The sequence below is a fragment of the Heliconius melpomene genome, chromosome 10 (assembly GCF_056956725.1).
Source record: "Heliconius melpomene rosina isolate 202511_hmr_F chromosome 10, ASM5695672v1, whole genome shotgun sequence".
Taxonomy (NCBI): Eukaryota; Metazoa; Arthropoda; class Insecta; order Lepidoptera; family Nymphalidae; genus Heliconius; species Heliconius melpomene.
The window spans coordinates 2,272,249-2,294,772 of NC_140398.1; the positions used below are offsets into that span (position 1 = coordinate 2,272,249).

Sequence of the window (22,524 nt, forward strand, 5' to 3'; positions counted from 1 at the left end):
GCGTTAAGTTCCGCTATTTAACTACACCGAATTTTCATAACGCAATGAAAATATATACATATAAGCATACAGTATTATAATTTTATGTACATGCATACATATATATGTGAGATACCAATCGTCAATGACAAATATATTGGGATGTCAAATCAGAGATCAGCACTAATTAAATTTTCAGAATAACTGGAGCCGTAATTTCAGTAATTAATATGTCGCGTCCGTATGTTCACATATATCCAAATTTGGGAACGAAATGTATGTTAATTAATAAATCAATTAAGAGTACGATCAGTTGATTTGTTTTTATTGAAATGAAAAATCATGTTTTAGTAATTTGAGGCTACCGTAGAGCAGTGAGGTAATATTTGATTATATTCTCGATGGTTGTAAGTTCAAAGGTCACTCGCTATTAAACATTTTATTTATTTAAAATTCTATCTAAATTAATCTATTCCAAATAAAATTTTAATTTCATACCTTTTTTTCGTCGAGGCGAATTAGCTGGTGTGCTATGTTCTGAGCTCTCCGCCGCGTACTCTGTGCCACTGCTATCTAATCCCGGCGCTAAGGAGAGAATGTTGCCAGCCGGACATCTCTCCCGACTTCTACTACGTTGCCATCGACTCTGGAATAGAAATATTTTTTATATATACTTAAACGATACTTAAATAAGAATTTAAAAAATCACATTCTTTCTATATAAAGCCTATTTTTATTAAAGCGCGGCGTTGAATTCCGTTACTCAACACGCAATGCCTCTAGAATTCAACGGAAAATGGGGGACGCAGTGTGCAAGATACAGCGTGTAGCTAAAAACATAATTATATGTTATTCGTATTTGATACTATAAAGTTTATAGGGCTATAAGACGCTTTATAACGTGCTTATAAGATTAAGACTAAACTATTCTATAAGCCAGTTTTATCGTTTAACCCTGAATGCCTACTTTAAGCCTTTATTTTTGATATACGAGTATGTATATTGAATTAATAACAAGAAATATAAATGCCAAGGACATTTTTTTCCAGTTTCACACTGCAGGATAGGCAGAGGGAACCTGAGAACCCAGATAAAAAACATGAAACAAAGAAAAAAATAAAAATCGAAAATTACAGTAACTACCAACCCACGTCGAAGCATATGTAAGTTTGTCGTAATATCAAACGTCTTAATGAATGCAAGAGGAATTGGGATCAAGCACTTTGTATACAGCCAGCGTGATAAGTTATGGCGTCATCGTCGTTAAGGTATGCATACGAGTATTGCATAGTTCTGACAATAACTCATTTGCATGTTAATTGGTAATTAGGGTTGTAAGGGTTGTACATATCCTATAAACTAATAATATAATGCTTATAGTGTCATAGAAAATTGGTTAAATTTTAGACCTAGATATATAACATCCATGAAATATTTATTCCGCTACGTCCATAAACTACAATTTATTCTTTATCTTTTTATAAACATTTAAATATTAATTACCTTCAAATTATTAAAGAAATGTTGTGTCCTATGTACCACAGAGAGTGGTGCGTGGTGATGAGCGGAGCGTGCTCGCGGCGGCGCCGTCTGTATGGGGGATGAGCATGATAATTCAGATGCTGACTTTGACAATCGTCCTGATAGCGCCTCTGACCTCTCTGAAACAAATGTATAAACATATTTTCATTTAAAGAAGTTACAGAACTTATTGAGAACGGAGAGTCAATTCTGGGTTTTCAGGTTCCCACTGCCTTCTGCATAGCGATATACGACACTTTCTTTCTCACTATACAATATATTTGAAGTATTATTAATTGCACTAACTTATTCTAAAGTTTTCGGAGTTTTTGCTCATCTGCTTACCAAATGATAAAAAAATACGACGAAAAGACTTTTTTATCAATAACTTTCAAATATTATAAGAAAGAAGTTCATATAACTTTTCTTTTTCAAGTATAAATATAAATAAAAAAAATATTTTGATAGTGAAAGAGGGAAATAAAAGTGAGAGAAAAAACTTTTCTATTTTAAGGAATACATCATTATAATTCTCATGAATTTTACGATTCAGAACATCCCACATTCGTAATACTGAGTTCCAACAGATTTGTTCACGCGTAATAATTGGGTTTCTTTATTGAATACCCACACAGTCCTTGAACAATATACTATTAAAATTGCCTTATATTGATTATTTTTGTTAAAATTACACCTCTATTCTATTAATTATATACTGCATTTTATATGCTCAATTATGTACTTAGGATACTTTTATAAAATAATTAAAATTTATTTAAAAAATGTTTATACGACAATTAAGACTTCAAATATATAATTCAACAGTTTTTGGTGTCCAATTCAATTTTCTAATCTTTGAAGACATCAACGCGAAGTAAAAGGTAGTAGGTACTTTTTTAACTTCACGCTATATCCTAAACATAGCAGGTTAAGCATAGGGAATCTAGTGTCAAAAAATTCATTTTGTTATATGGCCCACATTTTCTTTCATAAAATTTTCATTCCTCCGAGTGGCAAATGAACCGACAACCCTCGCATTTGCAGTCGCACAAGCGTGTGCGCTCCTACACCACTAGACCCTAGGCAATGCAAGTACTTAGGTATATAATATATTTATAAGCTTATAACAATACGAGAATTTGAATTGTATAGAATATAATATATAAAAATATCGTCAGTCTGTGATCTCTTTCATTGACCTCTATATTGAAGTGGCTATCCAAAACATTGAAGAATTCAAATGTAGAGCAAGTTTACAATAGACAATTGTTCGTTTTGTGAAAGCTTTTAGCATTTTATAATATTAATTTAATAAGATCCACCCTGTGTCTACCCTGAAATGAAATCTATAAATTTTCTCAGTACCATCATGTTTACGTGCTCGTAGCTCCCGCACGGTGGGCAAAGGGTAAACTAGAAACCAAATTGTTAAGACACTCCGTTTCTAGTTCCAGTTACTAGTTTCTAGTAGTTTCCCCTATTTCCTGCTGGATACTTGCGTGATAAGTAGCGGAACCCAACGCCGCACTTTTCGTCATTACGAGACCGTTAAAATGAAAATATAATATTTTAATACAACAAAAATTTTTATACTTCTGTAATCCTACCATATAAGTGAGCTTCCATTTAGTAATTTATTATTTAATTATATTCCATGGTATTTATTGCTGAAAACACAAATATTATTTGGACCAATATAATAAATTAAAGCGACTGGCACGTGCGTAAATATAACAGAACAAATAGCAATTATTTTCAGTTCAGTACTTTCATCCTACTAATATTGCAAATGTGAATGTATGTTTATTTGTTATGCTTTCAAGCCAAACATTACTTGACCTATTATCATGAAACTTTGTTCACACATTCTAAGAGGTATTAAAAAGACCAGGATTTTTATTGAAAAAGCGTGTGTTTTTTTCCTAGCCTGTACTGTCCCATTGTTGGGCAAAGGCCTCTCGTCATTTCTTCTGCCCTGGATTATTTTGTTTTATTGAACACCAGTCAGTCTTGTAATGGACCCAACTCGTCTCGCCATCTCCGTTTCGGTCTGCCAATTCTACTTTTAGAGTTTGGAATCCAGCTGGTAGAAGATTTTGCCCAAGAATGCTTTATTTATATAATTATTTTTTTATATAATTATAATTAAGCTTCAGGCATGCGTCAGACGTTTTTGGCCCCAGTGCCATTTTTGCACATAGCAGGGTAGGCAGTAGAAACCTAAAAACCGAATGTTAAGCCACTCAGTTCCTATTAAAACACTTGAGCAGAGGTACTCACCTTGCCTTGCTTTATCAGACTAGGAAATTAAAATAATTCATTACTCCGAAAGGAAGTAGAGCGGATAATAAAATCAGAAAATAATTTAGGTAATACTGAAATGATTAATCTGAGGCTGTAAAAAGGATTCAAATATAAGAATCTTCCCGAGTGTGAATCCACGATCACCATGTTAACATTAAGATACTGGTGTGAAATATATTTCACGTCCGAAATACGTGATAAATTAATATATTTTCGTACATTAACATCAGCATAGCTGCTATCTCCCGCGGGGCTATTTTACAGTCATACGAATTTAACGATGTATGCTAGCCACGAACATACGTTAACTCTGTGAGAATTGAACGTAAATATATTTTTTCTATTAGATATAAAAGTTACTTCGGGTTTTTTAAAAGAGGAAATGCATTTATTTTTTAGAGTTCCGTTCCTTTTAAGGACAAAAGAGTCTGTAGTGCAGTCTCGGTCGGCGAGTACGTATCGAGCTTATCCGGTTTTTTTTTGATAGACGAAGTATAGATTAAAAGGGTTCCTTCGGGCTTTTATTAAATTAATATACATAAATTGTACACCTCGCCTGCCACGTGCCTCAACTGGCTGCAAGGACGGGGTAGAACTTTCGTAGAGGAATATTATATAATTAGATTTATACTAGAACACAACTGCACTATTGTTGAGTCTATTTACGTCATTCCTAGGTACGTATAATATGAATAATATATTTGTATTGACGCCGTTTCCGCGACTGTTTTCTAAACATGCAATTGTTGCAGTCACGAATGCCATATGGGAAATATTAAAATGCATTTATAATATGCCCCACCTTACAAACATTTTTAAAACTAAATGTTTTGTCACTGTCTTTTTCTCTTATATCTATAATTGCTCTGAGTATACGAGTCTATAACAGGATACCGCAATGTGTTTTAAAATTACCACTGCAGAATTTTAAGTAACTGTAAAAACAACGTTAATTAGGAAAGCTTTTACTCTATTCAAGAGTATTTAAAGGATACAAATGTGTGGATTTAATTAAGACCATTAGAATTTTTATGCAGAATTATTGAAGCGATCAATGTATTTAATATTGTATTAAACAATACAAATATAGCCTTTATATTAAAAAATATTTATGTTGAATTTCTATCTGTTAAGAAGAACTGCCTTTTGAGCAGGTGGTAAGTTTAGAACAAAAAAGTTTATAAAATTCTATTAAAATAAAGAGTATTTTGAATTTAGAATTTTAATTTTGTATTAAGACATTTCGTTACCCTCTTTTCGCCCAACTTTCAAATGTTACACGACTACCTGAGTACACTAGAATGAGTAGTGCAATTAATTTAATTTACCTCGAATGGGGATCGAACCCCCAAGTATCATGTACTGAGTGCGGACGCACCCTATAAAACCAACTAATAAAAAAAAACAATTAGACAAAGACAAAAACGCTATAATCGCTATACTTCAATGTTAATTGGCGCAAAATAGAGAGTATTTACGATATAAATACAGTTTAAAATTTATTATTTCATTGCAAAGTATTGAAAGTTATTTGTAGATAGAACTCGACGCTAATTGAATAAAATAAACGTAATATGTCGAATGTTGGACGGATGAAGCATATAATAACTATCCCTTTATGAAAGTGTTACTTTAAATATGAGCTTTGGGAATGCATATCTAGATCATATGACGAGAACGCAGTTCCACAATAATTGTGATGGTAGTAGGGTCAAATCACTCAGTTCGATAAGTTGCGTAGATTGTTCTATAAAATTAATAAATTTTTAGTATAGATAAAGTTTTGTGTTTTGACTAATGAAACTAAACGCCGCACTTAGTCTTGCTACCCGAACAAGGAAATGAAAATAATTCATTCCCTTGAGCGGGAATCGAATCCACAACCATCGCGTTACAACCAGATGCTATTCCGCTACGCTTGCTACGGCAAGTCTATATAAATTGTTGATATTGTTGACTTGACAGCACTGTTTGTATTTAGATTGCATAAAATACAATATTTGCTTACACTGTATTTGATTAGCAGTATTGAGCTCGAGCATTGTAGGCGATGTTTATGCATTATAAATCCCTGAAGCCTATATAATAGCTAATATTCACGAATTCTTAATATTTTTTTCAGCTTCATAGCTTCACAGCTTGTATCCCATACAACAGGGTAATCAGAGGGGACGTAGTATTAAAACACTCCGTTTGCCACTTTCCGCCGAATTTTCGAGGCATAATAAAGTGCTCAATGACAATTACAGTAGTTTTCTTCACATAGTTTACGTACAGAAGAAAAAATACAATTTCAATATTTCTCTAGATACACAATTCGTCGTCATCCTCTTATAATGTTATGAAAATCCAACAGAGATTCCACAGAAAATGGAGCATCGAGGGCCCTTATCGTCGTTTAGCTCCAGCGGAAGCCAAACAATTTGAAATTCGCATCGAAACTTCTCTTTTATCCCATTGTATAATTCTGGCTGAAAAAGCTAATAAAAATTGTGTTCCTTAAAGAAATGTTTCTCTAATGTATTTTATTCAATTGTCAATTATTTATTCTTTTATTTATCTTGGAAATTATTTTGAAATCGGTCTTTAAAAATGTTATAAGCCACAAAGTTATACTTATACTTAAATAAAAAAATATAAATTATATAGAAGTGTAATTTAGCTTTACCTTTATTGTTTTATGTATTTAGTTTTCTATTGTCTTTTCTAATGTCGTTTTCTATTTTCCACACGAATTCGAACTTGTAGAGTGGCATAATTAAACGAACGAACTTGGGGAAATAAAAATAATTAACTAAAAACAACTCGGATGCTAAGATTTATATATATTATCACATATATTTAAAAGATTAAAGAAATTGCCTGAATACATAATGTGCTGAAAACTTTCTATTTTTTAGTTCAAATGATCTAGTTCATTCATTTTATCAAAGATCTGCTTTTTTTTTTAAACTTTCTTTTAACCACAGCGGACATTTAGGAACGAATCTCTATTCGTCGATTTTAAACATTCGTTAGTGCTACCGCAATGCAGAAGAAATCCTTTAACAAAGTAAGTTTCTCATTTTAAACATTAAAAGAGTTTTAAACAAACTACCTACTCCAAGTTTTGTATATTTACATTTTACACTTTACACAATACCTAGTCTAGGTACACTACGTTCCCAGGTTTCTTCTCTCTATCCTGCTATGTGAGGGATACATCGTGATACTAAAACAAGCCCTCTATTTCAATATTTTAAGTACAATATGCTACCAGGGTCCTTGCGTTTCTATTTATAAATACATTTAAATTCAGAAATGTTTAAGTGATGGATATTCAATCCATTACCTCTAGTGAGTGAAGAGTGTACTATAAATAGTTGACAGCGGCCTGGAGCTCATGAATTTTAAAATTTAACTTCCGTTACATTTACATTCTACTCACTTTGTCTTGACAGTACATTCACATTTTTTAATATTTATTGGCAATTGACATTCGAGTTAAGCCTTCATTCTGCGCACTAACTTAAACAAAGACGTGTCCCTATGACGTCACTTGTATTTCATAACGATCTATATATATAGACAAGACAAATAAGATGTTAATATGATAAAGATTTTAAATTCAATAACATTATCTCTCTCTCTCTCTCCAAATGTCCATATAAGTTATTGGAACTTTGTAAATATTTTTCTCAGATATAATTAAAACAACGATCTGTGATTCATATTTTTAATTAATCTGGCTTTCTTGATTCAATATTTATTTTGGATGGAAAATCAAATATTGTATCAAAAATGATTGATAGGATGAACTTAAAGTAAGTGCAGATGGCGAAATAAAAATTATTGAAACCGGTACCAGATGTCTCTCGATTTTTGTGAAGACAATTTTTGTGACTTCATGTTAAAACCTGGTAGATACCATTAAACTTTTACAACAATATCTTATGTCATATTGTTGGTGGGGAATGAAATGTCTTCACTAGGTTCCCAGATTTGTATATGTACGGGATACAGCGTGAAATAAAAAAAATCGTTTTAAAAAATTAAATAACATTTTGTTTGAGTTGATATAATCATGAAGTTTAATCTTTATCAATATATTTCTAAATAAACTAATTTCGGACGAAAAAAAGTTACAAACGTATAAAACAGAGAGCCACGTAGCGTGTAGCGTAGGTGATTTATGTACAGTACGTGGTAATTGTACACTTACTTTTCTATTGGTGCTTATTTCCTAGAAAACTAAATATATTTAAAACTATTTTTATTTTTAAATTGCGGTAAGATAAAGTATATTATATTATACATATACTATATTATACATAAATAATATAGTAAATATGGGTTATAAATGACGGTGATATATAAATGTTCCCGTAGATGTTCTACGAGATCCTCGAAACGAATATCAAACGCAGGCTCTACGCCTGATTGAATGATGGCTTATAGCAGAATAGGCACTAAGCCTCCAAGTTATTGATCCCTAGGCTTACAGAAATATATGGCATTTCAGAAATTTTATTTCATTTAAGAATAAAACTTGAATAAAATTTGAATTAAATTGAAAGATGGCTGATACCTCCTCGCTGAGGCCTCGACTGCCTCTTATTAATGTGTTCTGTTGTATTTTTTAAACTATTAATTTATTTCTTACCAGAACGAGGAAAATATCTTTGTAGCTTCACACTGTATCCTACATACGGCAGGGTAAGCAGAGAGAACCTGGTGTTAAGGCATGTCGTTCCTCATTCTTCGCCGAATAGAAATACTAAATATTTCATTTCCTCGAATCGTAATCGATTCCACAACCTGCCAAGTTTACACGCTTGTGCCCCTGCATAACGTTTTTTAGGAAACGATAATTCATTATTCAAATATAATTATTAGTTCCTCTGAACTCACACCCACCGAATTTACCCACATACCACCCTACTACGCCTCGATAGCCTTAATTAATAATTTTATCGAAGCCTAATTTAATTTTCTAGTACAATATGTACGTATATGTGTTAGCTTTTATAATCATGTTTAATGGCCGCGCCGTGCCGCTCTGTTATTCTATTACAAGCACCCTCAGTATGTGAACTTTGTAACGGCCGTTTATACGCTATTAAACGATCGAGAGCTAAATGTGTTATTTTAATAAACTTTGAACTTATTTTAGTAATAAAATAGATGAACACAAATATTTGTCGTTGGTTGCACTATACTGTATGTGTTTAAAATTTGTAACCGACCGCAGGTTTCAGTTTCCAAGTTGTCAGGAGTGGTCCATGAGTACTAAAATCAGTCTATTAATTCCAAATTATAAAATTAATTGTAGTTTATTAATTCCAAATCATAAAATCACAAAACATTTGTAACAAAACATTTATTTTATAGACCAATCAAACAATGTCTGGAAAATGAAATGGGGAACAGAATGTCTTAACACTAGGCCCACTGATGCATGTAGGATACTGTAAACTGTGTGTAGAGTTATTTCCATAAGTCTCACCTTTTTAAATCCTTTATGATTACAAAAAACTAATAAACATTACTTTTTAATAACACCAAATGATAAATAATACAAATTCTATTACTACAGTAGAACAACAAATATCTAACATCAACAAACTTTTTCTTCTGAAAACGGGTATAATATTCCAATTTTATCGTACAATCCTGAATCGCGCTATCGAAATATTCTGACCGTCTACGTATATAAGGCAAATTGAAAGCTACTCCTACGGCAAGCAAGCTCACACGAACCCGAAGACCACACCAAGAAGCTCTCGCCTTATTTGTGACCAAATAAGGAGGAACTTCGCCCGCACTGGCCTGTGCGGAGGGGAACCCCTTCCCCTTGGACTCCCTGCCCGGACCGAGACCGAGATGGGCAGAAGGGTTGTGAGGACAGTCAACCGCTGCCGCCGCCCGTGCTCATAGGAATGAGCAGCCACCAGCCGCCGCGTGCGGGGACACAAGCGTCCCCTGCTGCGGCCGCAGCCACCGCCGCAACCAGCGGCACCCGGCCCCCGCGCTCTGCTGCGCTGTACGGCGTACCCGTGCAGGCAATGGACCAGGGGACCACGTCGAGGGAGCCCCCTCTCACCGCGGCGCAACCTGGCGCGCCGTGCCTCGCGGGATCGACGCCCGCACCTGCCGCCTCGCCTGCCTCAGGCCAGGCACCCAGGGCCGCACGCAGCGCCCACCGACACCAAGAGCCGAAGAAGCGCTCCCCCTCCGCGCCCCCCAGGGTGCTGGACGACGCCATGTCCCCGCAGTCGTCACTGAATAGGGACATGGTAGTTTTGGCAGAACTCAAGCTCAGTGGTGCGCTGAGCCGAGAGCTGATGGAACACATGGCCGTGTTCCTAAACGACCGTGCTCGAGCGCTAGACCAGGCGCAGTCGCTGCCCTTGTACCAGACCCCGGTGCGCCGTCAGCGCACAGAAGACTATGGAGATGCTGACACCGGAAAGCGCCACTGCCCGGTGACCATCCAGAGCGACCGACCAGAAGGAAGAAGAAAAAGAGATGAAGGGAAAGACAGGGATATGCCTCTTTTGGACCCTCATCCTACAGCTGCCACACCCGTGACCATGACAGCAGCCCCAACCTTTGCTGATGCCACTCGGAATTCTAATACCAACATACCGACGGTACCCAGCGCAACACCAGCGACTACTACGAAGCCGCCAAAAACGCCACGCTACCCACCCCTAGTGGTAGAAGAGCTCCCGAACTGGGCTCAACACTTTCGGGCGCTAAAGATGAAACTAGGACGTGCCCCGAATGCGCGCCCCTTTGGCAAGGGTGTTCGCTTCACTCCCTCATCAGAGGATGAGTACAGAATCCTCCAGCGTTACCTCAGTGACCTTGAAAAGAATGAGAGAATTCACTGGTTCTCATACTCACTGCCCACCGAGAAGACCGTCAAGGTAGCCATCCGGGGACTGCCAGCTTCCACTCCAATAGTGGAAATCGAAGAAGACCTCTGCGACGCAGGGTATCAGACAGATTACGTCAAAGCTATCAAGGCACGCCAAGGTAGGCCAGGATGTATTTTTCTAGCCTACATGAAGCCCAAGCCAGATCTGCTCCCAGGCTTGTACCACGTTAACGAGCTACTCAATATGCCAGGAGTCGTGATTGAGGCTTGGAGAGGCAAGAGGGGTCCCGCGCAGTGCCACCGCTGCCAGGGCTTCCGCCATTCTAGCCACTGTTGCCACCGAAGACTGGCGTGTGTAAAGTGTGGTGAAGAACACCACGCCCGCGACTGCCCTCGCCCAAGAGATGAGCCCGCCACCTGCGCAAACTGCGGAGGCCCGCACCCTGCCAATTATGCTGCGTGCCCTCACTTCAAAAAAGAGACACGCAACAAGCGGGCCGGGACTGTGGCTGTTACATCATCCTCGATTCAGCGCCGTCCGCCTGTTGCCAATCAAGCCACCGTCCACCCGCATCAGGTGGAAACTGCCGCCGGTTCACAAACCTTAATGGCCCCGGCCAACGATCCCACATCAAGAGGAGCCCGCCCCACTACTAAACAATCCAAGAAGAGGGGCACGCGCAAGAAGAAGCCATCCTCCACAGCGGAAGGATCGAAGCCAGCAGCAATATTAGTAGCAACACCCGCAGTCGCTACAAAATCTGCCACGGCTACCTTGGAGATTGCCATCACGACCCTTAAAGATGTCCTCATTGCTCTACAAGAGGGTAATGACCCCAAAGAGGTCGTCCTTCGAGGAATGACCGCCTTATTTCAAAATGTCTGAACTACGGTTTATTTATTGGAACGCCTGCGGCCTGTCACCAAAGACCGCACTACTAAAGTGGCTACTAAGAGACCAGAAGGTGGACATAGCGCTGGTCAATGAGACTCACTACCGCCCGCCAGATATCGTTAAGTTTCCGGGCTTTATCGTGTACCGACTAGACGATACCGAATCCATCCATAGGCGCAGGGGTCTTATGGTCTTGGTGCGAAGGAACATCTTACATCAACAGCTGTCTCCCACCACTCTCAAGTCATTCCAGGCATTGGGGATTGAAGTCTGCGTCAAGGGCAATCTACTACATCTCTTCGCCATCTATAGGCCGCCCAACCTCCTGCTCAATCTTCAAGAGGTAGAACAATTGATGAGTTCACCAATCCCTACATTGGCTGCAGGGGATTGGAATGCCAAGAACCCTGCGTGGAACTCAAACTCCACCTCGCAAGTAGGCAGGAAACTCCTTGCTGGCGCGGAACGTCTTGGCCTTACTATACTTGGTCCAGATGTCCCCACCCACTACCCATGGACATCCACCCATCTGCCAGACGTCATTGATTTGATAGTAGCCAACCAGACACTTCAACTCTCTCAAGAAGTCCTCCCTGACGCCCTAGGATCTGACCACCACCCAGTATTGGTAGTGCTGGGAAGCCGCCCAACCAAACTCCCACCGCCTCCACCTCGAAGACGCATCAACTGGGAACAGTTTGGCCACCACCTCATCCATACCCTGCCCCCTAGGACTGAGCCCCTGGAGCGACCCGAGCAGCTGGACCACATGGCCGAGACTCTAACCTCAACCATACGGGATGCAATGGACGTAGCGACAACTGTTACCCCGATGACGTACCGCCTCCCACCAACCAGCCACCGCCTCGCTCGACTAATAAAAAAGAAGCGGCGCCTTCGACTTTCCTGGCAGACCACTCGCGACCCACGTATAAGTCAAAAGTCAAGTAAGTCAAAACTCAATAAGGCTACGGAAAAAGTGAGACTTGAACTGGAGACTGAAGCGGCAGACTCATGGAGCAACCGACTGGAGCACGCCAGCGATGATCTCAACTCACTCCATCGACTCTGCCGGCAACTCACAGGGTCCAAACAACCTGTCCGACCCCTTCTTCACAGTGACAACACGGTGAGATATCGCGCCGAGGACCGTGCTGAAATCTTTGCGGAACATCTCGTACGCTGTTTTTCTCCGCATCCCAGCAGCAACCCCACGCATTCTGCCTGTGTGGAGGCGGAGGTCAAAGCCGAACTCTCGAAGACTGTACAAAACGGAGGTCTATTCTTCAGTCCTACAGAAGTGAAGAAGATTTTAGCCGTCCTCCCATCGAAGAAAGCCCCAGGAGCTGATGGAATCTCTAACGCCGCTTTACGTCGCCTTCCCCGCCAGCTAATAGTAGCACTAGTGCGTCTATTTAATGCCGTGCTAAGAATTGGACACTTTCCGACTATCTGGAAGAAAGGCCAGATCATCATGCTGCCTAAACAGGGGAAGAATGTACTTCTCCCAGATAGTTACCGCCCCATCACTCTTCTACCGGCACTGGCGAAAGTTCTGGAGAAGCTGATACTCTTGCATGTACGGGCGCATTTCCATCCGCGCCCTGAGCAATTCGGGTTTCGTAGCGAACACTCCACCACACTCCAAGTGTCCCGCGTGCTTCATCATCTAGTAGCTGCCCGCAATAAACGTGAGAGTGCGGTCGCGACTTTTCTAGACATAGAAAAGGCGTTTGATCGCGTCTGGCATTCCGGGCTCCTTTTCAAGATTCTCCAGACGCAGATTCCTCGCCAGGTGGTGAGAGTGATCGCGTCGTTCCTGGAACACAGAGCATTCTCTGTAAGAGTAGAGAACGCTCTATCCGATGAATACCCCATCACCGCAGGAGTCCCCCAAGGAAGCTGCCTTTCGCCATCTTTATATGCGATCTACACCGACGATATCCCGGTGCATCCCCAAGCACATCTGGCCCTTTTCGCCGACGACGTGGCTTTAATTACTACGTCTCTGAAGCCCTGGCATGCTGCAGTCAAGATGCAGCGCGCCCTTGATGTTCTCCCGGAATGGTTTGCCAAGTGGAGACTGTCCGTTAACGTCCGGAAGACACAGGCTGTCTCCGTTGGCCTTCACAGGAAACTCCCGTCGCCGCTACAGTTCCAAGGGGAGACCATAGCTTGGTCGCCCACAGCTCGGTACCTTGGGGTTACCGTGGATCGGACTCTGACGATGGAGCCCCACGTCAAGAGAGCCGTGGACACTACGAGAGCAGCCATAGCACTTCTACGTCCCACGCTCAAATCAAGGCTGCCACTGCACACGAAGGTTGGGATCTATAAAACCTACATCAGATCCCGCCTAACGTATGCAGCACCCGCATGGTTCGCTCTAACAAGCGAAACAAATAAGAAGAAACTCCGCACACAGCAGGCGAAAGCTCTACGCTTGCTCACAGACGCCCCACGCTACGTCCGAAACGAGACAATTCGCCGGGATCTTGGCATAGAGACCCTGGACGCCTTTGTCTCTCGTTTGGCACGTGGAGTTTACTCCAAGGCGGACACTTCCCGCCATCATCACCTTCGTACCATCGCCCCCTGGCATGCTCGCCCACCGGACCACAAGAAGTATCCTCGGGATATCCTCAACCCGTCCCCAATATAAAGCTAGAGCCGCTACTCGGTCGCTGAGCGTCTAAGCTGGGCCTCCCTCAGGGCAACTGAGGGTCTCACCTGGCTGGGCGGATCGCACGAGTAGCGAGTGGCTCCCTACAGAGGATACACAGGTCTTCAGGAGACCTCCCAGTGACTCGCCCATAGTTGTGGGCGACGGCTGCAACCACGGGCAGGGGGCAATGCTCCAAAACCGTTTCCTCCTCCTCCTTGCGGGGGAGTGAGAAGACCTCGATGATGATACTCCTACGGGATCCGCCTCCTTGAGGGAAACCAGTTGCCAAGCTGGTCAAAGTTGCGCATCCGTTCACTTTCAATGAAACACTACAAGAAAAAAAGACTTTGGGCAATTAACTTTCTGGACTTTCAACACCTCAAGGAGAGAGCCGTATTTGGGCTCATTTGATCCCTTTTTAACGCTATACTGATTTGTTTTTTGTATTTGTTTACTTTACAGTTAGATTTGCGTTTAAATTTGTACAAAATAGTATTTTTTAGAATAGAAATCTGTATAATATGAGGCCGTCATGGTGCAGAGGCATAGCGTAAGGCTATAAATGCAATGGTTGTGGGTTCTATTATAAGGTTTTTACCTTGCCACATTATATCTGTAAAATTTTGGGTTGAGTGGGGTACGGAGTGTCTTCACACTATGTTTATCCAGTCTACTCTGATAAATGAGTATGAACTCACAACTATCGCTATCGCAGTCAGACAAGTTCGAACTGCGTCACGAATTCTTCTACAGTTGCAAAGATTTATTAACTGAAATAACCAGAAATATAAACTAATATTTAAAATATTTTCACTTTCCCCATTCATTCAAGAACACTACATTCAATATGGCAAGTACTTATAGTTAATAATTTCACTTGAAAGCAATTAATGATACGTGTTAATATTAAAACCAGGTTTTTAATAAAATTTTCCTGTTTCAGGCAAAAACTAAATCCCGCATATTTCACCCTGATATAGGCAAAGAACGTCCTATTTGCCTATTATTAAGATATTCGGTTTTCGAGACTTTACGTGTCGTTTGATGCACCTCAACACTGAGTTAAGTTCCGCCACTCAACATGCAATGCCTCCAGAATTCGGAAAATGACGAACAGTGTCTTAACACTAGGGTCCTTCTACCTAGCCTGCTGTGTTCGAGAAGCTGATATAATTTTATCGTCATAATATAATGAATGAGTTCACATAGACCTAGTATATAGCAGGTATCGCCTCGTAATATATACTTAGAAGCTACGATAACGTTTTATAACGTCGCCTTATTTCGACCCAGTTGCACGGATCGAGACTGCGATATTGCAGCCGCCGGCGTGTATGAAAACTTATTATCTATATTAGTTACATATATAATATGTATAGCCTTGTATGTGAATATTGTAGTGTTAAAAATGTGGAACTACTGCCAGAATGGGAAAATGAAAATAAATCTATCCATGAGTGGGAATCGAATCTACGACATTCGTGTTTATAGTCACATCCCGTGTTGCTTCGTTACATCTAAAGGTAGTTACATAGTGCTTCTCTAAAACTCGATAGCTCGTGAACATTGTAATACTCACAGATGCCTATAGGCTTTCTGACTTTTCGACTAAATAAAAGAATTAATAATATTTTTTTTATTAATAAGAAACCATATAATAAATTTATGGATGTATGAATTTATTCATTCAATACGAGGCAAGGTCGAGCACCGTCTGCGTTTTATTGCTTCGAATTCAACCCAAATATTTTGTTTTAGAAGTGACGATTTCCTCATAATTTATTTGTAAGAATGCTGTTAAACCTGTTATTTGTATTATAATTAAGTGTTGTAATCGTTTATCTACTCTCTTTTCTTCTACATTCAGAGGCAGGCGGAGAGAAATATAAATTAACGATTGATATATATTTCAAAATTTTTGAAAAATATCTTTATTGTGTCCATAAGTTAAACACTTTTTGCAAAACAATTAGAAGTACGTAAGAAATATTTCTAATTAAAAATAATTGAACGCAATATAAAAATAAAAAAAATAATTTAATGATTTATTAGAAGAGTAATTAAGGAATTGTTAAATTAACCGCAATTAGTAAGTTGGGACAAAGGTCGTAACCCTTTTTAGCATAAAAAGGTTTAATTAATTAGGAGTATGAACTCTCGTATGTACTTCCACACATTACTTTCACAGTATTGTAATAAATTTCTTTGCAAAAAGACAATCTTTATCAGATTGTGTTTTGTAAGTTTTTCTTTCACTGGTTAGTTTACTTAGCGCCAAGCAAAAAGTTTCACGCTTAATTAATTAATTATAGCAAATATTTACATTTTACTAAGAAATATCACTCTTTCATTTTAATTTTGGATGAAATACATTTTTTATAATACATGAAATCGAAACAATTTTATTTCTTGTCACAAAAATTAACATAATATAGTAATTTCAAAAATTAATGAGTCGGAACCTTTAAAGAAAAATGCTTTACTGCAATTAAGTAAACTCCAAGCAAACTTAAACAATTAGCTAATTATGTTAATGAGAAAAGTTGTAATAAATATACATTTTGCGTCGGTTGAATATGAATATAGTTTAATTGAATAGAAGGCTTAGACAAATTATATAAGTGGTTACGTTCAAATTCTTAAATACATATTCGAGATTTACAAGTATATACCGATTTTTAATATAATTATGATTCTAATTATATACACTTTCCTAAGTTAAAATAACACGTTAAAAATGTTCAAATATCTAAATCGCTTAAGTAATGCTATAGAAATTTAATTATTATTGCAATAGATTAAATCTAAATTGAAGTTTAAAATGCAAATTAGGTGTACAAGTTTTGTAAAATATATTTTGAAATTCTAATGTTTTTCTAAAGGGAGTTCACTGCCAATATACAGTTTAATACGATATAGTCATTATCAGATTTTATTTAAAAAATATTTTTTCATTTTCATATGAACACAGCTTTGAACTGCATGTACAGGAAGTTGTGAACAAAAGCTAAAAATAATCTTCTTACGACGTACCTGCTCGTATTTTTATTTAAATCCATTTCTCTCTTGCTCACAATTTCATATATAAATCTGACTATAAAGGTGAAGGCTTAAGGGATTTGTATGAAATGCATTTATTCTGAAAAGATTTTGTATTTTGAATATTGTTAAAATATAAATATATTATTTTATTTCGTACTTTCTTAAGTAACCACCCCAGGTATTTTATTAACATTAGGCTACAAATATAAGGCTAAATGACTACATTCCATTCCAATAAATTATAAACTTTCTAATTTTGTGTTACTTTTTAGAGAGTTACTACTATTCAAATTGAAAAATGACTTTAATCCAAGGTATTCTTTGTATATAATTTAATGTTAAACAACTCTGCTTTTCGTTTGCTCAATCGCTCTTCGAACCAGCAGTTCCTGAGATTACCGCACTCAACTAAACAAACTCTTCTACTTTATAAATAATATTAAACAAAGTAGAGATAAGATTTAAGCATTCCCTCCACCTCAGTAAGGTTTAAAATCACATACCCACATTTTCTTTATGTGACTTGAAAAAGAAAAGTTCTAAATATAATTATCATTTGACCTCATAAGTATATAAAACTGTGAAGTACGGTGGTAATGAGGTCATATTTTAAATTTATTCCCTCAATGAATAGGCACGAAACTTTGCGTGTAATTTATCTATCACGGTTACTGTTACATTTTTAACATTCACGAAAATTACGTTATGAATTTTAATTATAACTAAAATATAATTAAATATTCAGAATATCAATGTAAATGTATATTAAATGAATTAGATTTATGTATAATTAATCATGCAGAACGTCGTAGCGCAGTGAATAAGTGTGAACGCGATAGTTATGGGTTCGTTTCCTACTTGGCGGATTCTAGGAAAACTAGGAAATAGAGTGTCGTAACATTAGGTTTCCTCAAATTAAAAAAACAAGCAAAGCTGTGTTTTCAGGTCAACCCATGGGTATATTTACTTTTTTTAGTTAAACGCTAAATCTTGCCATAAGCTGGGACGGCAAACAGAATAAGAAACAAGAAGAAATATATTATAGTAAATATATACATATAATTTGGTGAAATTACTGAAATAAACCAAATTTAGTCTTGCCGTTTGTAACCCATACAATGCCCGTAATAAATTATACATTAAATGACGCTGTGCCTTGTTAGGTTGGTACATTATGTAAATTGTTACGAAATTCAATCATTTCTTGGAAGCAAAGTCTTTACAAAATTTACTTGTAAATAACTGCATTTGAAAAATACTGTGGTTATATTTATTTTGATTTTAAAAATTCAGAATAATGTTTTAATGGATTTTTCAGGTTCGCCCTGTATCCTATTGTAGGAGATAGAGAGGAACAGTTTTAAGACACTCCGTCCTCTACATTCCATTACCATTCACTACATATGGGCAATTTAAGTCTGTTAATTTTTATAACCTTCAATTGTTCACCTACCATCTTGGAATTGGTACAGAAGCTTCGGTGGATTCCGGCTCGCACTTAGCCGGTCTTTAGTTCAAATAAAAATTTGAACAGAATTATTAATCTAATATTATTATAAATATATTCATTAATTTTAACAATAACTGCACCCTAAGTCGTTTACCCATTAACTATATAAATATATAGGGGAATAGTTAAACATAATCAGCCTAATGTCTATTAATATCTAATTACGTGACATAGAAAATTTGCTAATTAAATGCTCTGTTTCAATTAATTAATAGTTTAATTGGATTTTAGTAGGTATAATGTCAGATCTAGTCGTCGCACAGGGGCACAGGCGTTTGATTATAAACACAAAGGTTGTGGATTCGATTCCCACTGAAGAAAATGGAATACTTTAATTTCTTCGCTTTAGTGTCGAGGCTAACCGCGGCATTCTCTCAAGGATTCGGTGAAAAATGGGGAACGGAGTGTCTTAACACTACAGACATGCGGGATATAGCGTGGAGCCGAAACAAATAATGCGAGATCCAGTCACGACGCAGGGATTGCGTGTTACAAAACGCGGCGTTGAGTTGCACAAAAAAAAAAACCACAGATTAACATAATTTTAAATTAAAAACTGCCCTTCAGCAGTAATCCACTTATTTTACCTTTACAAATTGAGAATTATATAACAACAAAAATGTTACAGAAAAAAACACTACGTGTCGGTCGCTTGATCCATTCAAGAAAAATATTTACCCGCAGATTAAATAAAAATTTACGAGAATTGCGGAACATGGTAGAGTCAACGTCGATATCTGTTTAAAGAGGGGAAAAATACGATGAAATACTCTAATAATTAATTAAAAATATCTAGATTTTCTTAGTATAGATAGATAAAATCACAATTGCAGAGTCTTTATGGAGTTACAATGTTGAAAAGGAAATAAGTAAACTTATTTTTTACTTACTACCTACTTACTACCTACCCTAGAAAAAAAAATAACTATATAGATAGGTATAGTATATACTTTAGAAACAAATACTCTCCTTCTAAGTTGGGTAAAAATATATCCAAAGTATATATATATTCAAATGAAGTATAAAATATAATATTATGAACAGCTAACTCGTATGTAGCCCGAGGCGAAGTACAACAAGTAAGCGGTATTCTTCCAAGATTGTCTAATTTACTTTTAATATAAACATGTCCCGGCCGTGTTTACAGCGAATTTCTTTCGTTTCACAGAATTATTTATAAAAAATACCTAAGGAATATTTTTTTATGTTGAAAGTAATTTCGAAAAATCAAAATGAAGTAAAAAAATAACAAGAGATTTCACCAAACTAACATAAAGGCCGTCTGGCACAGTGATACAGCCTCAGACTGTAAACACGATGGTAGTGTGTTCAATCTCTACTTGAGAGAAAGAATTATTTGCATTACCAATATTTATTTTAGTAAGTTACATGACCCTTTATTTAGAATTCATTCTTCCGAATAGGAATCGAATCTATAACCGCCAAATCAACAGTCAAATGTTGCACAGATAATTATTTTTATTTCTCTATTTGCCCTTCACAAATGGCTAAAAAATCGTATCTAATAGCAAATTAATTATTAATTTCGTAGTTTTATTTAATAGAAGTACTTACTGGGTTGCGGCGAATGTTTCTTGGACATGGCGTCATTTAGCTCCTGTCAGCTGTTGCAGCGCACGCACGTGATCATTGAGGTGTCTCTCTTGCATCACACACTTGTTGCCGTTATAAACCTGTGGAGGAGAGGCAGGGAAGATCAATGGCAGTTTCTCCATTATAAATAGATACGAATCGAAGAGTTTATTTAATTGATGACGGTATTATTAAGGTAGGTAAGGTAGGACATGGGAACTTAGTATTAAGATACTTCGTTCATCACTTTCCGCCGAATTCTTAAGAAAAATTTAAAATATTTATAATATCCTCGAGTGTGAATCGAATCCATAGTTGTATTAGTTAATAATTTTGATGTAACGTAATTTTCTTTATATAAAAAAGCAAAAGAAGTTGGCGACTTAATTACATTCTCGTACACATTTATTTCCTACAGTATCTTGTAATAAGAAAAGATCTTTGAAGATAAAAAAACTAAATCTAATAAATAACTAATCCTCTCCTTAGTATCTCTTGTAATCATTCGGTTCATTTATTTCTTCTTACATTATACAGAAGTAGGGAGATCTACAATCTAATAAACTGGGAATAGACAGACATGATCGATAACAGAAACTAAACGTTAAATTAATTATATGTCCAGACAGGGTCGTAATATATAGTCCTAACACCATTAATATACTCGTAGCGGGAATTACGTTAAAACAAGAATTAATTAAATTTTGTTTGTTTTACTAAAATTCTCTATTTTATATCTGTGAAATACACTTTTTGGTACATATTTTTTATTTTTTTTTATCAGATCACGCTGTATACCACACAGAGCAGAGTAGGCAGAGAGAACCTAATGTTAAGACACTCCATTCATTCCTCCTCATCACTGCCACATTCTAAAGGGAATGCGTGTTGAATGGTGGAACTCAGCGCCGCGTTATGGCTCTACATATTTTTCGTAAAAAATAGCTAAAGAGTTTGAATAGGGGATGAAAGGTTGTACGGAAGTCGCTTTACTGCGTTATACAGGAGTGCTGTTTAAAGCTTAAGAATTCGATCAACATAATGTTCTACACCTTAAAAAGATTTAAAGCGAGGAAATAAAAAATTAAATCCTTGAATAGGAGATTTTCTTAATGAAAGAGTTCTCATTCCATCGCCTTTATGTAACCTAATTATCGTTTACTTTAGACATTGGTATAGACGACGTCTCGACTTATATTTTCATATATTGTAGCCTCGTAATGATTTAGTAGAATATATTCTAATAGTTAATACTTTGGAGCATATCCAAAAAACACTTTGGAGCATATCCAAAAAAAAGAAATGACAATGTCATAGTAAGACAGCGTCTACCAGCGCAATGACTCTGTGTTCGATTCCAGTTCCGGGGAATGACTTATATATAATTTACTTTCTAGTTAACAAATTAATCAACACTTAATATAATACGCAATAAATTTAAAAATTCGATGGAAGGTATATCAACAGTAGAATTTTTTTTATTGTAGATAGGCAAGCATTTGTCCGCTATCTCACCTGGTGGTAAGTGACGATGCGAACGAAGGTGGAGCATGCTTGCCTAGGTAGTGTCTATTCACTCGTTCTTTAAAGAGGGCCAGGTTATACTTATCGGGGAACAGTTCAGCAGACATCGAGTTCCACTTCTTAGCCGTTCGCATAATTTAAACTTTTAATAAAAAAACAGATAACTTAATATTTTCACCTACTACAATTAAAAATAACTGTTTGTCATAATAAAAAAAACAATAATAACATTTTTGATAAAGAAGAATTTGATGAAAAATTTTTTTTTCCAACCGACAACGAGAGTGAAACATACATATCAAATGTTATGCGATATCGTGTACCAAAATTGTCACCTAAATATACTTATAGTAGAAAACCCTTCTGTATTACAGTGCTATAAGACGCATATTGGCTTGAACAAAGTATTGTGTGACAAACTTCAATAATATTAGTACCAGCCACGCGACGCAGGTTGTGGAGAATACGTGCAATATAAATTTAAATAATCATTTTCGATTGATACTTTCAACGCCATTATACTCGAATTTAAACTATCCATAGGCAAGACAAATCACGGCGTTGTGTACCGCGATTCAATAGAATATCATGCTAACTTACTAATAATATAAAAATAAGTATAAGCGAGC

The 22,524-nt window shown here is 37.2% G+C and overlaps 1 protein-coding gene across 3 annotated transcripts in view; it reads right to left on the bottom strand.

The window, feature by feature from the left end:
* Positions 1–22,524, bottom strand: part of Mctp (multiple C2 domain and transmembrane region protein) — an 87,018-nt gene that overhangs the window by 52,624 nt on the left and 11,870 nt on the right. For all 3 annotated transcript variants that reach the window (XM_085191697.1, XM_085191696.1, XM_085191698.1), the window contains exons 2-4: positions 20,354–20,472; positions 1,483–1,640; positions 478–625 (exon numbers count right to left, since the gene is read on the bottom strand). In XM_085191697.1, the coding sequence (XP_085047823.1) occupies positions 478–625; positions 1,483–1,640; positions 20,354–20,381 (334 nt within the window). In that variant the 5' untranslated portion in view covers positions 20,382–20,472. The remainder of the gene's footprint in view (positions 1–477; positions 626–1,482; positions 1,641–20,353; positions 20,473–22,524) is intronic.